A 23,249-nucleotide genomic window follows, 5' to 3' on the forward strand; every position below is an offset into this window, starting at 1 on the left:
TCGAGTTGATTCTGACTCATAGTGACCTTATAAGGGACTGGTTAACAAGGTGGGTATTTTGTCAATAGAACAGACATCTATCTAGTAATGCCAACTGTTTGCTTTGTAAAAAATTTACAGTATTTTTATTTTTTATGTTAAATCTATGTTTTCTTTTCCTTATTTAAGTAAGAAAGTTATGTGTTCTGACTATTAGTAGATTAAATACAGGCAACTTTGCTATAGTTAGGCAAGGCAGAATAGGAAGTTTTGTTGGCTCTTTTTAAAGTCTTCTGCTGTGATAGTTTAAAACAGAACTTGCAACCAGTTTGTTCCAGTTCCAACCCCTGCTGAGAATTTTGTATTTCTAACAACTTCCCAGCCTGTTTAATGATTCCACCCCCAGATATACTGAATCAGAATCTGCATTTTAAGAAGATCCCCAGGTGACTGTTCTGTAATACATTCTTAAGTATTACATAAGAATGACCTGGGGATCTTGTTAAAATTCAGAGATGGAATTAGCATGGCTGGAAACTTGTTAGAAATGCAAATTTCTCAGCAAGGAATGGAATCGGAATAAACCGGTTTGAAGCCCTGATTTAAAAACAAAAACAATTACTTTGGCATAGAATTGATGAAAAACAATTTTCAGCTGACATGTTCATGAGATGTAATTTGTTTCATTCTAATTGAGTATCATGATGCAAGGGAATAGAAAAGACTTCAGGATAGCGACTGTTGGGAACTGGATGCTACAGTGTCTTCCGTGGTGTTGGCCTCATTTTGAGTGCTATATAGTCTCTTAACATTAACAGACAGGACAAAATCTGTAGAGATTTTTTTCCCCCTCATAATCAATTTTCAGAGGTAACCACTGTATAACCAAAAAGACCCAAACCCATTGCCGTCGAGTCGATTCCGACTCATAGTGACCCTATAGGACAGAGTAGAACTGCCCCATAGAATTTCCAAGGAGCGCCTGGCGGATTCGAACTGCCGACCCTTTGGTTAGCAGCCATAGCACTTAACCACTACGCCACCAGGGTTTCCAACCACTGTATCCTTTGTGTATTTATCACAAAAGTCTTCCCCCCCACACCAAAAAAGGTACAGAGATGTATCAGACATTCAAAAATCTTAAGATATTTCTTTTTCTTTTCTTAAATGCCAGAACAGAGTGTAACACTTGGGAGCTTAATTGTTGGTCAGTTACCTCTCTGGACTTCATTTACTGTCTTTAAAAATGAAGAGGTTGAAAAAGATAAATTTGGACTAGGTTTTTGATATTTCTCTCAACTCTCAAATTCTGTGGGAGAGATTACCGTACTTGGTTTTCTTACCTGTGAATTAACAGTAGCTTTTTCTTCTGGGCAATTTTTTTACCCCAGGATTTTTATTTTATTTTTTTGTGCTTTAGGTGAAAGTGTATGGCAAAAATTAGTTTGTCTTTAAAAAATTTATACACAGATTGTTTTGTGACATGGGTTGCAATCCCCATGATGCTTCAGCACTCTCCCCCTTTCCACCCCGGGTTCCCTGTGTCCATTCATCCATTTTTCCTGTTCTTTTCTGCGTTACTGTGCTCCCTTTGGGCAGGAGTTGCCCGTTTGTTCTGGTATACTTGAGTGAACTAAGAAGCACATTCCTCATGGATGTTACCATTTGTTTTTTAGGCCTGTCTGATCTTTGGCTGAAAAGTGGGCTTTAGGAGGGGCTTCAGTTCTGAATTAGCAGGGTGTCTGGGGGCTGTGGTTTACCCCAGGATTTTTAATAGTGAACACATTTCAGATATAAACTGTCAGTTGGTCAGATCCTTGGCAGAGTTTTTTGTCTCTTCAAGATATTAGTGTGAATATTATACTTAACAATGAAATGTACCTGTAAACCTTGAATTCTGACTGGCACCCAAGCCGTTTTTGTGATAACCATAAAATATGCACAGCATGACTGGGGAACCTTCAATTTAGGGGTCAGGGACAAGTAAGGAACAAATACAACCCAGTGTTTTAGCAAGAGGGAAGTACTTACCTATTTTTTTATTTGCCGAATTTTATTTATTTTGTTGAGAGTGTGCACAGCAAAAGATAACACCAATTGGACAGATTCTGTGTGTACAATTTAGGGACATTGATTACATTCAAGTTGTAGAACCATTCTCACCCTCCTTTTCTGAGTTGTTCCTCCTTTGTTAACATAAACACACTGCCCCCTAAGTTTCCTATCCAGCCCTTCAAGTTGGTGTTGTCAGTTTGATCCCATATAAATCTTAAAAGAGCATTATGCTCAAGGCAGACATTTTTTACTAGTTAAACTAGATTCAGTTTTAAGATTGTTTCAGGAATATTTTTTGTTTAAGGTTTAAAGATGATTATCTCAGGCAGTAGTTTCAGGGCAATAGGTTTATCCATCCTCCGTGGCTCCAAAAAGCCTACTGTCCGTGATAATTTGAAATTCTCTTCTGTATTTTCCCCCTTTTGATCAGAATTCTTCTATGGAATCTGATCAAAATGTTCACTAGTGGTAGGCAGGCACCATCCAGTTATTCTGGTCTCATGGCAAAGGAGGCGGTTGTTCATGGAGGCAATTGGCCACACATTTCCATTTCCTCCTTTTCCTGACTTTCATTCTTCCTCTGTTGTTCCAGGTGAGTAGAGACCAGTTGTGCCTTGGATGGCTGCTCGCAAGCTTTTAAGATCCCAGGCACTACGCGGTGAACTAGGAGGTAGAACAGAAGCACTAAACATGTTAGGCCGATTAAATGGGATGTCTCATGAAACCATGACCCTAAACCTCCAAACCAAGGAATCAAATCCCATGAGATATTTGGTTGTACAGTAGATATTCTTTTTTTGTTGTTGTTGTAAGGCTGTGTATCACACAATTTGGCCAGTTCAGCTTTTTACAGGAATACAGCTTACAGTGATTACAGTAATCAACTATGCAACCCTACCCTTATTCAGTGCAATTTTTCTGTCACCATTAGCCCCCCTTTCCCCCCTCCCTCTCACCTATGCTAACTACTAATAAACTTTGGTCTCTAAACATTGGCCTTTTCTTGTTTTTTTTTTTTTTTTTTGTCAATGAGGTCATACATATTTGTCCTTTCGTGATTGGTTTATTTTGTTCAGCATAATGTCTTCAAGCCCCATCCATACTGTAGCATGTATCAAGACTTCATTTCTCCTACTAGCTGAATGTATTGCATTGTATGTTTATCCGCTCATCTGTTGATGGGCATCTAGGTGGTTTCTACCTTTAGCTATTGTTGCATAGTGCTGCAGTGAACGTTGGTGTACAAGTCTCTTTTTGAGTCTCTGCTTTCAAGTGTTTTGAGTATATATCTAGGAGTGGAATTGCTAGTCATATGGTAGTTGTAGTTGTACTTTTTTGAGGAACTACCAGACTGGTTTTCACAATGACTGTATCATTTTGCATTTCACCAGCAATAGATAAGGTTTCCAGTTTCCCCACATCCTCGCCAATATATATGTATTTTTTTAAGTTAGCCATTCTGGTGGGAGTGAAATGGTATCTCATTATGGTTTTGATCTGTGTCTCTGAAGACTAATGAAGCTGAACATCTTTTCATACGTTTGGTGGCCATCTGAATGTCCTCTTTGGTGAAATGTCTGTTTAAGTCCTTTGCCCATTTTATGATTGGGTTGTGTTTTTGTTGTTGAAGTTATATATATATATATATATGTATTTTTTTTTTGGTTATTAGTTTCTTGTCAGATATATGGTTTCCAAAGATATTCTCCCAGTCAGTGGCTTGTTTTTTCACTTTTTTTGGCAGTCTTTTGATGAAGAAAAGTATTAAATTTTTAGGAGGTCCTATTTGTCTTTGGCTGTTCGTGCCTTTTTTTCTTTTTAAAGTTAGGTAATCCATTGTTGAAAGCTAGGCCTGACAGCATTGCCCCTGCATGTTCTAAGAATTTTATGGGTTTAGTTTGCACATTTAGGTCCTTAGTCCACTTTGAATTTGTTTTTGTGTATAGTGTGAGGCATGGATCCTGTTCTCATTTTTCTGCAAGTGGAAATCCAATTTTCCTAGCAACATATATTGAAGAGATTCATTTTTCCCCATTGAATGGACTTTTCAAAAATTAGTTGGCCATAGATGGGTGGGTTTATTTCTGGAATCTCGATTCTATTCCATTGGTCCATTGTTATACCAGTACCAGGCTGTTTTGATTACTGTGTAGCTGTATTAAAAAAAAAAACAAAAACAAAAACCTGTTGCCGTTGAGTTGATTCCAACTCATAGTGACCCTATAGGACAGAGTTGAACTGCCCCATGGGGTTCCCAAGGAACAGCTGGTGGGTTTGAACTTCTGACCTTTTGGTTAGCAGCTGAGACCTTAGCCACTGTGCCACCAGGGCTCCATAGCTGTATAAAAAAATAATAAATAATAAAAATAAAAAATAGCTGTATAGCATGTTTTAAAATCAGGAATTGTGAGTCCTCCTAGTTTCTTCTCTTTGAACATTATTCTAGCTATTTGGGGCCACTTGCCATTTCATACAAAGTTGAGGATTTGTTTTTCTATTTCTGTAACTCACCTACTTTTTAAACTAATAGAAATATATAATAAAATTCTTTTCAGTAAATGCAACTTAGAAAATAATATCTTTCAGTTGGATATGTGGTTAAATGAGGAGAGTAAGGAAAGGAGAGGCTTGTCAGTAGTATTGACGGGAACAGAGAGGAAAAATTTGTAATGAATTTCATCTTGTGTCTTCTGTAGTTTCAGAAGTATCTAACTTTAATAGCAACAGGTGTCATGACTTATCCAAGGGCTAGCAAGTTCATGCAAGAGCTGTAGTTGGCCTGTGACCTCAATGAAGTGTCAACCTGTTGCACAGCGTGACAATTAGTTTTTCTGTAGATAACAAGGAAATTATAATCTCTTTTTAAGTATGTTTAATACTGTCTGTTTGCTCAGTGGGAAACCTTGGTAGCACAGTGGTTAAGTACTGCAGCTGCTAACCAAAAGTCTGACAGTTCGAATCCACCAGGCACTCCTTGGAAATTCTATGGGGCAGTCAGTCCTACACTGTCCTGTAGGGTCGCTATGAGTCGGAATTGACTCGACAGCAGTGGGTTATTTGCTCAGTGAGTGCTATGGGTGATTCATATACAACTATATAGTTTTCACCTTCCAGAAGGCTTCCTTTGCATTGTTAGTGATTTGAGAATGGTTTTCAAACAGCGATGGGGCAGTTGATTCCTTAGCCAACCGAGGGTGGAACTGTTAGAGTGGGTTAGCAAAAAAACTGCCAGTGTCTTTGAAAGTGCATATTCTGAATGCATTACATATTTGAGCTTTTTTTTTTCTCCTTCAGTTTTTTAAAATTTAAAAAGTTGGAGATAGTTGTAGATTCAAATGCAGTTGTAAAGTAATAATACAGAGAGATCTTTTTTGTTTTTGGAACATTTTATTTAGGTGAAACTTTCCAGAGTAAATTAGTTTCCCATTCAGCAATTTATACACAGCTTGTTCGGTGACATTGTGCAAACCCCTAAATGTGTCAGCACTCTCCCTCCTTCCTCCCTGGGCTCCCCCTTGTCCATTTGCTCAGCTTTCTTGCCCCTACTGTCTTTCTGAACTTTGCTTTTGGGCAAATGCTGCCCTTCTGGTGTCGTATAGTTGATTGTTCTGAGGTATACATTCCTCACTCTGGTGGTGGTGGTCATTTTACAGTTCTGTTTATTGTATGGCTCTAATATCTCCTGGAAACCCTGGTGGCGTAGTGGTTAAGAGCTACGGCTGCTAACCAAAAGGCTGGCAGTTTGAATCCACCAGGTGCTCCTTGGAAACTATGGCACAGTTCTGCTGTGTCCTGTAGGGTTGCTATGAGTCAGAATTGACTCCGCAACAACAGGTTTTGTTGTTTAATGTCATCTCTGGAAGTGATGTCAGTTCCAAGTTTGAAGGATGTCTAAGGGCCGTAGTCTCAGGTTCCACTAGTCTCTCATCAGACTAGCAAACCTGTTCTTATTTGTGAGTTTGAATTTTGTTCTACATTTCTCTCCCATCCTCTCCGTGACCTACTATTGTGGTCCAAGTCAGAGAGGACAGTAATGGTAGCTAGGCACAATCTAGTTCTTCTGGTCTCAGCGTAGTGAAGGCCATGGTTTATGTGGTCTGTTAGTCTTTTGGACTAATTGTTTCCTTTAGTCCTTGGTTTTCTTCACTCTTAGTTGCTTCGGATGGGAAGAGATCAATTATTGTATCTTAAATGGCCACTCACAAGCTTTTAAGATCCCAGTTGCTGCTTACCAAGGTAGGATGTGTAGAACATTGTCTGTATGGATTATGATAATGCCATTTGACCTAGATGTCCCCCGAGATTGTGATCCCTAGCTCTCAAGCCCAGTATCTCAGTCTAGAAGGTGTATGGTTACAGCTAAGAAGTTTTCATGTGGCCTGTGTGCACTATTGCATACATGGGTATATTTACAGCATGTACACATAAAATATGTATGTGGGTGTACTTCTATACACTCTCCTACCCCTGTTCAGCTTGCATATCTACCTAGGTATCCAATGGTACATTATTGTTGTCATTGTTGTTGCAGGATTCTATTAGTGTTTACCACTGTTGTCTTTTACTTTTGCATACCTCTCAGTGGCTTCCTTTACCTTATGTTGTGCTGACTTCCCCCATAATATGTATTCTCTCTCCCTTCACCAAAGTTAGTACGTGTCTACTATCTAGTTAGTCGTGCCCCCACCCCATCCCTAGTCACCATCAAAGAATGTTTGTGTCAGAACCTTTTCTTGACTTTATAATAGTGGTCTTATACCGTATTTGTCCTTTTGTGACTGACTTTATTTCACTCAGCATAAGGCCTTCCAGGTTTATCCATGTTGTGAGATGTTTCTTGGATTCACTGTTGTTCTTTAATGTTGCATAGTATTGCACCGTATGTACCACAGTTATCCGTTCATCTGTTGATGGGCACTTAGGCTGTCTCCATCTTTTTGCTGTTGTAAATAGCGCTGCAGTGAACATGGGTGTGCGCATGTCTGTTTGTGTCATGACTCATTTCTGTAGGATATATACCTAGGAGTGGGATTGCTGGATCATATGGTATTTCTATTTCTAGCTTTTTAAGGAAGCACCGTATCATTTTCCATAGGGGTTGTACCATTTTACATTCCCACCAGCAGTGTATGAGGGTTCCAGTCTCCCCACAGCCTCTCCAGCATTTATTGGTTTTTTTTTTGATAGGCACAATTATTACCAGTGTAAGATGGTATCTCATTGTAGTTTTGATTTGCATTTCTCTTTGTAGGGTTGCTGTGAGTCGGAATCGACTTGATGGCAATAGGTTTGTTTTTTTTTTGGTTTATACTGTTACTATGAGTTGGAATCAACTTGATGGCAGCAGGGGTTTAATAGCTAACGACCTTCAGCATCTCTTCGTGTATCTGTCCTTCACCCATATTTTAATTGGGTTGTCTATTTTCTCATTTTCCATAAATTTTAGAGATAAGACCCTTATCAGATACGTCATAGCCAAAAATTTTTCCCCAATCTGTGTGTTCTTTTTATTCTTTTGGAAGTCTTTTGATGAGTGTAAGTATTTGATTTTTAGGAGGTCTCAATCATCTAGTTTAGCTTCTGCTATTTGTGCTTTTTAAGTTATGTTTGATAGTCTATTTATGCCATAGATTAGGGCTCCTAGGTTTGCCCCTATTTTTTATTCTATGGTTTTTATGGTTTTAGGTTTTACATTTAGATCTTTGATCCATCTTGAGTATTTGTATATGGTGTGAGATAAGGATCTTGTTCCATTTTTCTGCAAATGGATATCCAGTTCTGCCAGCATCATTTGCTTTGTCATTTATCTTTCCATGTTAGGTACCGTCGAGCCCGTTCCAATGCATAGTGACCCCGTGTACAGCAGAAGGAAACACTGCCCAGTCCTGCGCCATCTTCACAATTGTGGTTATGCTTTAGCCCATTGGTGGCAGCCACTCTGTCAGTCCATTTCACTGAGGGTCTTCCTCTCTTTTGCGGACCCTCTACTCTACCAAGCACGGAGTTCTTCTCCAGGTACTGATCCCCGCTGATAACATGCCCGAAGTATGTGAGATGAAGTCTTGCCATCCTTGCCTCTGAGGAGCATTCCGGCTGTGCTTTTCCGAGACAGATTTGTTCTTTTGGCAGACCACGGTATAGTCAGTATCCTTTGCCACATCAGTTCTTCATCAGTCTTCCTTATCGTCCAGCTTTCACGTGCGTATGAGGCTACTGCAAACATCATGGCTTCGGACAGGCGCACCTTAGTCCTTAAAGTGACATCTTTGCTTTTTAACACTTTAAAGAGGTTTTTTTGCAGCTGATTTGCCCAGTGCAGTGCATGATTTGATTTCATGACTGCTGCTTCCATGGGTGTTGATTTCTGCTGTAATCTTTGTTATTTCTTTTTTTTTTTTTCTGGTAAGCATGGGCTTCTTTTGATGCTGTTTTTCTTTCATCAGAGTTATAGGGTTAAGCTGATGATTTTGGCCTTTTCTTTTTAATGTGTGTGTTTATTACTGTGAATTCTCCTCTGAGCACTGCTTTTGCTGTTTCCTACAGGTGTTTGGTATGTTATGTTTTCATTCTCATTTGATCCTAGGAATTTTTATTTCATTTATAGTTTCTTCTATTGCCCAGTGGTTTTTCAGCAAGGTGTTATTCAGTTTCCATGTATTTGATTTTTTTCCTTGTTCTGCTGTTGGTTTCTAATTTTGTAGTGTTGTGGTCAGAGAAGGTGCTCTGTGTTATTTCCATGTTTTTTTAAATTTATTGAGGCTTGCTTTGTGGCCAAAAATATGGTCTGTTCTGTAGAATGTTATATGTACGCTGTTGGGTCGAATGTTCTGTATATGTCTGTGAGGTTGAGTTTTTTAATTGTGTTACTTAGATCTTCTATGTCTTTCTTTAGTTCTCTTTGTTCTGACATTCATCGAAAGTGGTGTGTGAAGGTCTCCTATTGTGAAACTGTCAGTTTCTCTTTTCATTGCTGAGTTTCATGTATTTTGGAGCCACTTAGATATTATGGTTGTGTCATCTTGATGGATTGACCCTTTAACCCTATCTTTGTGTCTGAGTTGTCTCTTTTGTAGACAGCATATTGATGGGTCATTTTTTTTTTAAATCCATTCTGCCACTCTCTGTCTCAACTGGTGCATTTAAACCATTTACGTTGCGCGTGCTTATTTAAAAAAAAAAACTAGCTCCCATAGAGTCAATTCCAACTCATAGCCACCCTATAGGACAGAGTAGGACTGCCCTATAGAGTTTCCAAGGAGCACCTTGTGGATTCAAATGCTGACCTTTTGGTTAGGAGCTGTAGCACTTAAGCATTGTGCCACCACGGTGGTGGCACAGTCATTATTAAAAAAAAAAGTATGATGCCATCAAGTCGATTCCAACTCATAGCGACCCTATCAAGAGGAATGAATGTACTGTTGTCATTTTTGTTAATGCTTTTCTGTTGTGTTGCAGTTTTCTTTGTTCTGCTTAATTTTCTGTGTTATTTTTTCATTTCCTTTGTTGCTTTGTGTTTACTGAGCTTTTGAGGTTATCTTCTTTATTTTGGTGAATGAGTTTATTTTCTTGTGGTTATTCTGACATTTACCTTTATCTTCCTAGGTTTAAAACAATCTGCTGTTTGATATTGCCATGACTTCCTCTCCATGTGGACGTTCTGTGTCTACAGCATTTATTCCCTTTTTGTTTTGAAGTTGTCATTGCTTACAGATTGACATCTCTGGTTTCCTGTTTTTGATTCTGTAGCTTTATTTTACTTAGAGACTGCTCTATCTGGGTTGGCATTTTGGCGATGCCGTTGTGTGGCTTACTCACAGGTTGTTGTTTGATGTTGCTGGTTCTCTATCTGAAGAATTCCCTTTAATATTTCTGGTAAGGATGGTCTGGTTTTTACACATTCCCTTAACTTCTGTTAATCTGAGTGTGTCCTAATTTCACCATCATATTTGAGAGACATTTTTGCTGGGTATATGAACCTTGGTTGGTGATTCTTTTCTCTCAGGGTTTTACATATGTAATCCAGTCGCCTTCTTGCCTGTGTGATTTTTGCCGAGAAATCAGAGCTTAGTCATATTAGGGTCCCTCTGTAGGTGATATTTCATTTTCCTTGAGCTGCTCTCAGAATTCACAGAGAGATCTCTTGTACCTTTACCCAATTTTCCCAGTGGTAACGGCCTGCAAAAACCGTAGTACAGTATCAAAACCAGTATGTTGACAGTGACACAGTCAAGTTACTGAATCTTGGTGTCACCACAGCATCCTTTGTGGTTTAGGTTTAAGGTACACTAAAAAAAAAACACTAGTGACAGCTAAAGAGTCCCTGATGCAGATGGTTAATGGGCTTGGCTGTTGACCAAAAGGATGGGGGTTTGAGTCCACCTCAGAAGAAAGGCCTGGCGGTCTCCTTCTGAAAACTCAGCCATTACAAACCCTGTGGAGCACAGTTCTACCCTTACACTCGTGGGGTCACCAAGAGGCAGAGTTTGTTGGGCCACAGCTGGTTATTTGTGTTTATCGAGCACTATTTGTGATTTACTGTTCTAAGTACTTTATGTGTTACCTCATTTAATTCTTTGCATAACCTTGTAAGATTGAACATTGGATTCACAATCCCGTATTTGCAGTTTGGAAATCCTGAAACTGATAGCCAGTAGTCTTTAGTAATTCATTTTGTGAGAAAGTCTAACCTGAGCTTAGTGTGAATGTTCTCAAGTTTCCGTTTAGAAATAATGTTTGATGTTCTATATTATACTTTGGTGAGTAGCATCTGGGGTCTTAAAAGCTTGTAAGCAGCCATCTGGATACTCTACCAGTCTCACCCCTTCGGGAGCAAAGAAGAAGGAAGAAAACTAAAGATAGGAGGGAAATATTAGTCCAAAGGACTAATGGGTCACATCTACCACAGTGTCCACCAGACTGAGTCCAGTACAACTAGATGGTGCCCGGCTACCACCACTAACTGCTCTGATAGGGATCACAATAGAGGGTCCCAGACAAAGCTTGGAGAAAAATGTAGAACAGAATTCTAACTCAGAAAGACCTGGCTTGCGGGCCTGGTAGAGACTGGAGAAACCCAGAAAATATGGACCCCAGAAGCACTTTCAGCTCAGTAACTAAGTCACTCCTGAGGTTCACCCTTCAGCCAAAGATTGGACAGGCCCAGAAATCAAAATGAGACTAAAGAAGCACACCAGCCCAGGGGCAAGCACTAGAAGGCAGGAGGGGACAGGAAAGCTGGTAATTGGAAACTCAAGGTTGGGAAGGGAGAGTGTTGACATGCCATGGGGTTGTTAACCAATGTCATAAAATACGTGTGCTGTTCAATGAGAAATTAGCTTGTTCTGTAAACTTTCATCTAAAGTACAAAAAAAAAAAAAAAGATTATATCTCCATTTTACTGATGAGGAAACTGAGGCACAAAGCTTTAAACCACTGTTAATATTTCTCTCTATAGTGTCTTATATAGATGAGTTCAAAATCTTAAAATAGATTATTAGTGATACACATCTTTGTCTGCTTACATCAATTTTTAGTATGAGGAAAAACCATCCAGCTCTAGCAGCTGTCCATGATTATCCACATAAGGTACCGCTGATAGACAGTGAATTTTAATCTTTATTCCGTCAGCAAATACAAGCGTACAGCACATTCTGGCAACTATGCTAGGGATAAACATACAGCCAGGAATGAGACTCAGTGCCTGCTTTCAAGATAATTCTTGGGCTAAGCATGAGCATTTAAGGGGCGGCGGGGGCAGTGTTCCTCAGGTGTCGACTGAGGAATGATATATGGTAGAGATGATAAGGTAGGAAAAAGTCAAGTCAGGGATAGTGAGTAATGACTATTTCATAATAATTAAAACATAGTTTTGGATTTTCTTTTAATTGAATAGCTGTGCACCCTGTATGCTTGAGTTCATTTAATTCTCACAATGTCCTTACTAGGTAAAAGTTAACTTTTTTCTCCAGATGAAGGTGAGTCCTCAAGACCGCTTAATGGGCATGTGGTCACACAGCTAGGGAGAGCCAGGAGTTCAGCTTGTCTGTGAAGACCTTTGACTTTTAGAGTAGCAGGGGCACTCAACCTTATCAGACCATTTTGCAACAAATGTTTTAACACTGCCTCTTCCTATCCTGCAGTGAAATTCGTAGGTATTAAAACCAACATAAGGAGCTTGCTGGTCATACTTTTTCCAAGACAGATTTGGTCATTCTGCTGGCAGTCCATGGTATATTCGGTATTCTTCACTAACACCATAATTGAAAGGCATCAATTTTTCAGTCTTCCTTACTGTCCAGTTTTCACATGCATAGGAGGTGACTGAAAATGCCATGGCTTCGGTCAAGCCACACCTTAGTCTTCAAAGTGACATCTTTGCTTTTCAAAACTTTAAAAGAGGTCTGTTGCAGATTTGCTTGATGCAGTGCGTCCTTTGATTTCCTCACTGCTGCTTCCATGGGAGTTGATTGTGGATCCAAGTAAAATGAAATCCTTGACGACCTCTGTCTTTTCTCAGTTTATCATGATGTTGCTTATTGGTCCAGTTGTGAGGATTTTTTGTTTTTATGTTGAGTTGTAATCCATACTGAAGGCTGTGGTCTTTGATCTTCATCAGTGTTTTAAGTCCTTCACTTTCAGCAAGCAAGATTGTGTCATCTGTGTAACAGGTTGTTAATGAGTCGTCCCCTCCCCCGCCCCCCGCCCCGTGATGCCACCTTCTTCATATAGTCCAGCTTCTTGGATTATTTGCTCACTCAGCACATAACCTGTTTTCAAGGTGATTCTGACTCATAGTGACCTTATAAGGAAAGAGTAAATCTGCCTCATAGGGTTTCCAAGGAGCGGCTGGTGGATTTGAACTGCAGACCTTTTGGTTAGAAGCTGTAGCTCTTAATCATTGCGCCACCAGGGCTCCAGCATATAGGTTGAATAAATATGATGAAAGGATATAACCCTGATGCAGCACACCTTTTCCTAATAACAGTAAATTAGGGTAATGCATGTAACAGTATAAAAAAAAAAAAAAAGCAAGCAGTAAATAGTGAAAAGGCCCATTCCCAGTGAGGCAGCAATTCCACTTGTAGGTGTTGACTCTGAAGCAGTGGTTCTCAGCCCAGGGGGATTTTGCCAAAGGACACCTGGCAGCATCTGGAAATGTTTTTGATGGGGAGGGTGCTACTGGCATCTAGTAGAGGCCAGGGATGCTGCTCAAAGTCCTACAATGCACAGGACAAGCCCCTACAACAGACGTCTCTGGTCCAAAATGTCAGGAGAGCCAAGGTTGAGAAACCTGGTTCTAGGGAAGTGGTGGTCTTAAATTTTTTGTTTGTGTTACACTTAAAAGTAATTTGTAAAACTTCCATAATTTAAGTTAAGGCTTTTTTCTTCGTAAATTTAAAGAGCTGTGAAAGGTGTAACGATGATTCAAATTTACATTGTTCCTTTTTCCCTTGAAACTCTTTTATTTCCCCCATGAAATTGTATCCTAATAAATGTTCATGATTGAAAATCTTACTGATGATTTTTTCGTTCTTTGTATATAAATGGAAAAGTTCTTTGTCATTAAATGTTGATGTTCTTTCTGGATTGAATTATTCAGGGTACTGCTTGTTGAGACAAAAACAGTTAGTTGAGCCAAAAAACAAACTGTATATATTGATGACCTTGTACAACTGTTATGCAGATGTAGTTCTTCATGGGTTGGGGCAGGGGAGGGGCTCATTAAAGGAGGTGTCACTGGCCAGTATTTCAAACTGTCTCGTTTGGCTTCCCGAAGGCTTTTAAACAGAGAGCCAAGTGTGAGAAGGTGGGAGAGTAGAACAGGCTTGATACACTGATGGCAGGTGTGTTCACAGGCAAGTCAGTTTTATGAAAGCGCTTATGTGGAACTTCATCTAAAAAGCAGTTCTTGAATTATCGATGCCACTTGTTCTTTGGGGTAGAAGATGGCTACTGAAGGAGGAGAACTGCAGTGTGTTGAAAAAGACACAAGGATGTTCACAGCATTATTATAGCAAACAAATACATAAATGTCCATCTGTGAAAGAATATAGGGTAAACAGGATGAAAATTCTTATGGTGGAATACTATGTAGCAGTTAAAAAAGTCACAAAACAACTTGCATTTTAGAACCATATATTTCATTCATGAATATGCATATATGTGTGAAAGAAAAAAGATAACATACCCTTAAATATATCCTGGTGGGGAGAGGTGTGGGGTAAGAGGGGTTGTATGTAGAAAGAAGGCCAATGAAAATAAACAAGACCTTTGTTTTTTTTTTCCCCCCCAAACGTTAATTGTCAATTCAAGATGGTAATTATAAGACGTGTTAATTTTTTTTTCTTAATCTCTCCAAAACATATGCAAAGCAAACAAAAAATTTGTGTTTGGGAAAATATTTTGATTAGTGGTGAAAGGAAGGAAAGTATTAACAAAAAGCAAAGTGCAGTGAGCAGCCATACTTAAATCCTGCCTTCCAAAAATGGTCTATAAAACCCATTTCTGCCATCAGAACCTGTCTTCTTATTTAATATATTTGTGTCAACACTACCAAGTTCTGTACGGTTGGTTCTTTCTTAGCCAGGGCCATGACTGGAGTCCCTGGGGATTAAGAAGTAGCGCCTAAAATCTAAGCCTTTTTTGGCTGTAAGAAGTATATTTGCCTGGATTTTCTAGATGCTAAGGTTATCCAAAGTTCTTTAACCTGAAGTAAACGTTTTCTGATTGAACTGTCAGTATTACAGACCCAAATACCAGATTGTTCATAATTTTTATTCAACCAACAATATATCTGATGATGATGGCATTAAAAAAAATTTTAAATACCTATTAAATAAGAGATCATCCAACAGTGGACATTCAGTTTTGATTGCAGAACCTGAATACACCTTGCAGTGACACCTTCGTGTGTCACTTGATCAGAAAAAGTACTCGTCCCAGTTCAAACATTACCTTCAGGTAAGAAAAAGTGAAAAGGATCAACGTCATGGCAAACAAATTACTGGTACAAATGAAAATGACTTTTCCAAGATGGTAATTGATGAAAAATGCCCCTGAAGTAAGAGGAAGTACTTGCCCTTCCCAGAGGGCAGCTGCAGGTCTGAGGCACAGGTACTTGATCCTGGGCTATCTGTAATAAATTTACAGCTAGAGCTCTTTGCCAGTGCTATCTTCGGGAAAATTTGGGAACTTCTTCAAAAATTACATTTAGTTCGTTTGTGAGAGAATACCGGAGTCATCTGAAACTTCACCTCACCTGCAAACAGCCTATTTAGTAACTAGAACAAAGTCACCCTGTGTCCCCGGTGCTCCAGTTCTCCACCTCATCTGTCATTACCGCGGCATCTATGTGTGGAGGAAGAGGCGGGCGAGGGCAGAGTGTTCCTCTTACCTCGATGGTGATGAGGATGACGATCATCCACTCCAGGCGGAGGGCCCGCTTCTCGTGCAGGTGGTTCCGCATTAGATCTGTTAGTTCCGTGCAGTGTTGGAGCTTTTCGTTCATGACCTGTGTAGGAAAAGGTGGAGAAAGCTCCTGTCTGTATGCTTCAGAATTTATTAAAAAATAGTACCTTCTTCAGAATTCTGAAGGTTTATATAGGTATACAGTGAAAAATCATCCTTCAACTCTCGCCCCCAAGTCCTCACAGCCAACCAACATTACCAATTCCTTGGGGATCCATCCGGAGACGTTCTGTAACACACAGGTTTAATTGCAAGAAATACTCTGCACTCAGTGAAGCGCTCGTCTTGGTTAGACTGTGACTGCAGGTCTGAGATTCTGAGTTCTAGTTTTTGGTAGCTGACCTTGGGTTTTTTAGTAGTTAAAAAAGGCAGACTTGAAAAACGATTCTTACACCATGGCTTAAGTCAGAATTGACTGAATAGCAACTGGTTGGTTTTTGGAAAAATGACAAAAATGACTACCTTCTACTAAAAAGGCTAAAGAGTAAAGCCCCACTGTCAAAAACCCTCACTTAGCACACTCACCACTAGATGGCACAGCTTTAAATTCTGAACTTCAAGGATTTTGTGTTAAACCTCACAAGCTGAAGGAGATCAGAGAAAATAGGATCTTTGAATTTAAAAACTTAGATGAAACTACTGACAAGTTATACCTCCTGAATCTCTCTGCATTTCACTTTCCTCTGCAAACTGGATTCTGGAGACAGAAACAGTAGTTTGACACCCCTGATTACTTCTAGGGTGTGCTGAAGGTTCAGGTTGAGCTGGTGAAGACTCTACACAAGCCATCAGAGGCAGTGCGTCCCAGGTACACATGCAGGACAGGCAGGATGTGAGCGCACAGAGCCACACTGGTAACATGCAGCATCCACTCATCCACACTTCCAGACTTCACGGCCGCTCTGTAGTATCTAGTCCATATAAAGGTTTACAACACCACCTCTTTCTGCCTGCCATTTCCTGCCTCTTTTCCTTCTTCCTTCCCTCCTCCCTTTTTTCATTCCTATTGGCTGGTCCACCTTGGTCTAAAAACCTTTAAGCTTCTCTTCAAACTACTGACCCAACCCTTTTCCATTTACTTCCAACACTGACTAATAAACAGACAAGTTTCTTCTCCCACTTCCTCATCACCCAGTGTGTTCCTTAACCCTTTAGGAGTTGCACATGATACACAGCTCCCTTCAAACTCCCCAAAGCCGAGCATTTGACAATACCTTGAATGCACACTTGTTGTGGCTTCTCCTCCCCTAAGAACGAAGAGTTCTACCTCTGACCATCATTCTCTACTTCCTCCTCCCTTTAGGTGACATTTCCCAAAGTCCTGGCCTTGTCCCTCTTTTCCCTCTGGCTCTGCACTCCCCTTGGCATGATTCTATCCCTCTTCTGATTTATGTAGGTGTTACCTAAACTTCAGTTATCTGCGTCCCACCATCACCATTTTCCGTAACGTAAGGATAGTTGTATTATTTAATTTCCGAAAGACTTTGCTTAGTGATGTTTATTTTAAAAGGAAACTGTCGCTGCCACACACAGAAAAGCAGTAAGGATGTGCGTAGCGCTGCCTGCACAAAGCTGGGCCTGACAGCTGCTGGAGGGAGAGCAGCAGACACCGGAGGCTGTGCTGATCAGGGTGAGAGATGTCAGCTGCCTCAATGCTTCAGTGTCATTTAATTCTAGGTCCATCTATCACCTAAATTCACCTGTATGTGTGCACATCTCCCACATTTTAGGACTGATCTAAACTTTTATCGGTTTTCATAGGTCACAAATACAAATAAATGCCTCATCCTGATCTTCCCTCTGAGTTTCTCACTGCCTATAAAACATCTGGGTTTCCTGCTAGCACCTCAAATTCAACTTTTCAGAAACAAAAAGTGACATCTTGTTCAAGCCTATCCCTCTTCTTGGGTTCCCTGTGAAGTCAGGTCATGCTCTTCTTAGTCACTAGTGATAGCATTTGATCTCTAACCCCACTCCGGCCACTCTGCAGTCATTCTCCACCATAGAGTCAGTCCCCTGCTTACCATTTACTACTGCCTGGTTGCTTTCATCAAATTTTTCATTCTAAAAAAACGGTTGGATCATGTCATTCCCCTCCTTAAAAACCTCACCGCTGCCCTCTCCAGAAGGAAACCATTCAGCTCATTCAGTGCAATCACTCTAGATGCTGGCACCCCCCTCAACCCCGAGGGCTTAGCCTTTGTGTACTGCCTCCCCCCCTTGCCTCAGTGTGCCCACAGCATCTGTTGTCTATTTTAACACTTACTTCACTCTGCCTTATCTGTTCGTCTGCTCAGTACCCTTCCCTTCTGCCTCCCCCCCCTTCTGCCTCCTCCTTTTGGGGGAGTTACTTTTCCACTATTTTCAACCATGTAATGCTGCCCATCATGGTGTCAACACCTACCTGACACCCTCCCTCCCCCCTTGTCCCACCTCACAAGCCTGGGGGTCAGTGGGGTAGGCACGAGACCCAGGTGTGCCTGCTGTTACGGATTGAATTGTTTCCTCCCCAAAAGGTTTGAAATCCTAACCCCTGTACCTATAAATATGACCTCATTTGGAAACAGAGTTTTTTCTTTTGTTAGGTTAATGAGATCATGCCAGTGTAGGGTGATTCCTAAACCTAACCATTTCTTAGTTACACGGACACACAGAGGGAAGACAGACACAGAGAACCTGTCTACAAGAAAGGAATGCCAACTGTGGCCACAGACACCAGAAACTAGGAGAGTCCCTAGAAAGAATCAACCCAGCTGAGACCCTGATTTGGACTTTCAGACTCCAGAACTGTGGAAAAATCCATTTCCTTGTGGTGTATCTGTTGTGGCAGCACTAACCAAGATACCAACCACAATGGCCAATTCCCTCATCACGATGACTGGCCAAAGTTGGGCACATGCTCCAAGCTGTGTCCACTGGACTCCTAAAATAAAACTCCGTTCAAGTTTACCAGGATGTCCCACACCTCTATTATCCCCACTTTAGAGAGAATACCACAGAGAAGGAAAGAATGAAGCCAAAGTCACAGAGGATGCTGAGGAGAGAGACCGTCCTAACTGGGTTTGTGCATTACACATTTCCCGAGCTCGTTCCACCCTTGTTCTCAGGTGCATACCACAGATCTGACTCATGCACGCTTCATATTCACTCAGCTGTGGAGTCCTGAGTGTTACAGGCGTGCAGAGGAGGAAGCAGGGTAAGTAGCCAAGGCTTCCCAGAGGTGGGAAATGTGAACTGGGCTGTAAATAGGCTACCAGGAGGAGAAGGTGGGGGAGGGCAGAGGTGCAGAGGAGGCAGCATTTTGAGCAGAGGAAACAGCCATGGCATGGCGGCAAGTACAGCTGGAGAACTGAAACACTAGAAAGTGAAGTCAGAAAGGGAAGTTGGTACCAGGATGTGAGAGGTACTGCAGACCATGTGTGGCAGGCAGAAAATGGACCCAAAAGATGCTCGTGTCCTAATCCTTAGAACCTGTGAATATGCTGTTAGGTTACATGGCAAAGGAGAATTAGGGCTGTATATGGAATTAATGTTAATCACCTGACCTTAAAATAGGGAGATAATCCTAGATTTTCTGGGTGGGTCCTTATGAGTGGAGGAGGGAGGCAGAAGATGGGGGAAGAGTGATGCAATGTGAGGAGGACACGCCCCACCTTTGCTGGACGGCCACGAGCCAAGAAAGGTGGGCAGCCTCTGGAAGCTGGAAAAGGCAAGGAAACAGACCCTACCCAAAGCCTTCAAAAAGGAATGCAGCCTGCTGATGCCTCAGCTTTGCCTGGTGAGGCCTATGCCAGACTTCTGACTGTAGTGATTTGTCACAGCAACAGAAAACTAACAGACCATGCTTGAACTTTACTCTCAGGTAATAGGAACTACTTTGCTCAGAATTCTAATATTTAGCATTTACTATTTTTATGGTGGGTAAAGGAGATGGAATGGTGAACAAGACAGACATGTCTCTACCTTCTGGCTAAAGGGTACAGGACGGACTGGAAAAAGGTCAGTCTAGGAGCTGGGAGATAGTGAAGAAGGTGTGATGACAGTCTAGGGAGAGGTGAAGATGAGTGGCAGTGGAGATGCATATTAATAGTCGGGGCTTAATGCCAGGAGTCAGTATGCTGTCTCTTCGTGTTTCACCCGCCCAGAGTCTATCATTTACACATTCAGTATTTGTCAATGAATGAATGACACTTAGGAGAAAATGAAGGATAGTCTGGTGACTGGATATGTAGGAAAATAGATGAAGTTCGGTTTTCTGGTTGTGGGACTCAGCAGGTGAGGCTAGGCAATTCTGCCATTAACTGAAACAGAATAGAGGAAGTTCAAGATTTCATGGGAGAATTCAATGAGCTTCGCTTTGGAATCTCAATCATTGATTAATTCTACAAATACTTACTGAACACATACTACATGATAGGCGTTTGCTAGGAACTAGGACTAGAGCAGGGAAGAAAATAATCACAGTTTCTGATCTCAGGGAGTTTACATTCTAAAGGGATTGACACAAGTATTTCTGAAAAGGATGCTCTCAGATATGTGGAGAACCTGTGAGATTTGGTAAACCTGTGAGGCCGGTATCAACTAGTCTCAGGAGGCATGATTTAGCCTATCATGCAGGAGTGGCTGATAAAAGCCCTGAACACTGAGGCTCAGAAAGCTTCCTGGTTGGCAAGAACATCCGTTCTCAGGAGGATACCTATCCAATGGGAAATGGAAGCTCCATGTTCAAAACTCTCCCAGGTATCACCCTACGTGTCTCTTCATTTGTATCACTTTTGGCTATAATAAATCTGTAGTCATAAGTATGGTATACTTGGAATTCTGTGAGTCATTCCAGTGAATTATCGAACCCAAAGAGGGCAGTGGGAGCCAGTAGGTCAGAAAGTAAGCATGTTGTGTATGTAGACTCTTGAGCTTATGGCTGGCATCCTGAAGGGGTAGTGGGAAGCCAGCCCCTAATCGGCCACCTCAGGTCAGAAGGATGGGGTATTGTGTGGACTCCCCAAACTTGTGGCTGGCATTTACCTATTTAGCAGTCTGAAGGATGATGTTCTTTTATTTGCCAGCTCTGACCTAGGGTCACAGAGACAGTGTGGGGGGGGGGGCGGGGGCAGCTGGCTACAAAGATAATACAGTGTGAGTAGAAGTCATGGAAATGAACAAGACTGTTCATGGAGTGGTAACCCTGGTGGCATAGTGGTTAAGAGCTACGGCTGCTAACCAAAAGATAAGCAGTTTGAATCCACCAGGTGCTCCTTGGAGACTCCACGCGGCAGTTCTACTCTGTCCTATAGGGTCACTATGAGTTGGAATCGACTCGAAGGCACTGGGTTTGTTTTTGGTTTTTGGCTCACGCAGTAGGCTGCACGAGCAGAGAAGAGAGCCGCTGACAGAACCCAGGCACTCTGCTTCCTCCTCCTGCCACACTTCTGTAACTGCTCAGAAGTCTTCAGTGCCCTTCTATTTACCAAATGAAATGATCTTACCTCCGCCCTGGTCTTTTTCCAGATGCATTTCAGCACATCTCAGGCCTAATTGCCTCTATTTTCTCAAGACTCTTTCCCCATCTTGAGAGGAAAAAAAAAAAGAAACAACTTTCTCCAAGTGCTACCAGCCTCCTTTGTTCTGCATGTCTTCTTGTCATACAGTAAAGCTTGCTTAAAGCCGGAACAAGTTTTTATTTTTATGTTGTATTATCTATAGTGCCAGCATTGTGCTGACCACAATAAGCGAGACTAAAATCCTTAACAGCTTCTAAACATTCTTCACATAATCTAACCAGTCTTAACTGCCTTTGGGAAACAGAAAATACTTTGAGAAATGTAGTTTGGGCACTTTTAGGTTTGTTTCATAACTTATATTGAAGATTCAATACCAAAGTGATGTCTCAGAGTAGGCTGGGGAACATGAGAAGGACAAGTAGTTGTGGTAAACGAATCAAGCCAAGTAGATGACAATAAGGCACTTCTGCTACTGGGAAGGAATTCCTGGATGGGAGGAAATGGTTAACGCGCTCAGGTGATAAACAAAAGGTTGGTGGTTTGAGCCCATTCAAAGGCACCACAGAAGAAAGGTCTGGCAATCCAGTTCTGAAAAATCAGCCAGTGAGGTCCCTGTGGAGCACAGTTCTGTTGTAACACACGTGGGGCTGCCATGCGTTAGAATCAACAGCAACTGATTTTGTTTTGTTTTTATACTGGGAAGACAGATTCAGTGGAATAGAGCAGAGTCCCATAAACTTTGTCAGATGCCAAAAGAATTTACACAAATATTTTAGTTATTTTAAGAGTTTTCAGAAACCTAATTTATGAATATGTTACAGAAAGTGAGATATTGTTCAAATGCACGTGGCCGACACTGATCTCTCGTAGGCACCTATCCACATACCTGACCCTCCAGGCCCATGAGGCCCATCATCCCTTTTGTCTCTCTGGTGTGCTCCACCACGTATCTAGGAGGAAAGCATCTTCTTTCACTACTGTGTTTTAAGGAAGAGGGGATACCAAGAGTGCAGCTTCAATTCCATATAACGTCCCTCTTTTTTTTTTTTTCCCGAATATACTGCTACTTCTACTTTAGCTATCCTGCTGCACTTCCTAACACAGAATCCATTAAATACGTGGATGAAGTAATTTGATTTGTAAAGATAATTTAAAAGAATCTTGAACTTCCGTCCCAGAGAAAAAGTCAAGTGGATTCTCAGGGACTGCTGGATGTTCCTAAAATTTAAATTTAAGGTAGGAAAGGTAAATCAGATTTAGTTTTAAGAACCTATAGTTTAAACTGACCATCTTCATGGGATAAGCTACAACTGTATTTCTCAAGAAAAAAAATTTCCTTAATAGAAAAAAAAAAAAATTTGCCAAATGTCTTTAGAGCATCACTTAGAGCTTTTGGTTGGTATCTCATAACCTACCTCTAAAAGGATAGCTAAGAATTTTCTGGAGACAGGAAGAATAAAAAAAATCTTAGGACATCAGGATGGCAAAAAAGAACAACAATAAAAATATGGGCAAATATGAAAGGTTTCCCTTCTCCTTTGTGATTTCTAAACAGACGGTTAAAATTCTCACACTGATGAAGCTGTCAGTGTGTGCAGAGGGAAGATTTAACACAACTATAAGCTGCTAACCAAAGGGTCGGCAGTTTGAATCCGCCAGGCGCTCCTTGGAAACTCCACGGGGCAGTTCTACTCTGTCCTACAGGGTCGCTATGAGTCGGAATCGACTAGACGGCACTGGGCTTGGGTTATATCATAAATGAGGGAAATGCACAGTAAGTAAAGGGGTATAAAGGGAAGCAGGTTTCTACACTTCATTGAATCTGGTAAAATGGCGAATCGAAACCAGCAGACTTTGATAGGTTCCTGTCACTAAATCACACTAAATATCTGTGCAAAGTGATACACTCAAAAACAATATAGATAAATCAAAACAGAATTCCAAAAGACGTTCAAGTAACCCACTGGAAGGCAGGAACTGATACACACACCAACTTGGACAAATCCCAAGGGCATTATGCTGTGGGGGGGGGCGGGGGGGAAGCTAATCTCAAAAGTCACACACTGTATGATTCTGTTTATACAACATGCTGAAAGTGACAAAACTGTAGAGCTGGAGAACAGATGATTCATTGCCAGGGGTTAGGAATGGTAGAGGAGGGAGACGAACATCAGTATAAAAGGGTCTCATAAGGGAGATCTCTGCGGCAATAGAAAAATTCCGTATCTCAACAGCGTGGTTATACAA

General features: G+C 41.1%; 1 protein-coding gene across 6 annotated transcripts in view; it reads right to left on the bottom strand.

Moving 5' to 3' along the window:
- Nucleotides 1-23,249, bottom strand: part of RMND1 (required for meiotic nuclear division 1 homolog) — a 61,290-nt gene continuing 38,041 nt past the window's right edge. The window contains exons 11-13 of one of the 6 annotated variants that reach the window (XR_007519616.1): nt 15,428-15,544; nt 14,863-14,988; nt 1-2,697 (exon numbers count right to left, since the gene is read on the bottom strand). Coding sequence is in view for 3 of the 6 variants with exons in the window: in XM_049903628.1 (XP_049759585.1) it covers nt 15,326-15,544 (219 nt within the window). In the remaining 3 variants the exon portion in view is untranslated. The other 5 variants (XR_007519615.1, XR_007519613.1, XM_049903636.1 and 2 more) reach the window with 5 other exon arrangements.

This window comes from Elephas maximus, chromosome 1, assembly GCF_024166365.1.
Source record: "Elephas maximus indicus isolate mEleMax1 chromosome 1, mEleMax1 primary haplotype, whole genome shotgun sequence".
Taxonomy (NCBI): domain Eukaryota; kingdom Metazoa; phylum Chordata; class Mammalia; order Proboscidea; family Elephantidae; genus Elephas; species Elephas maximus.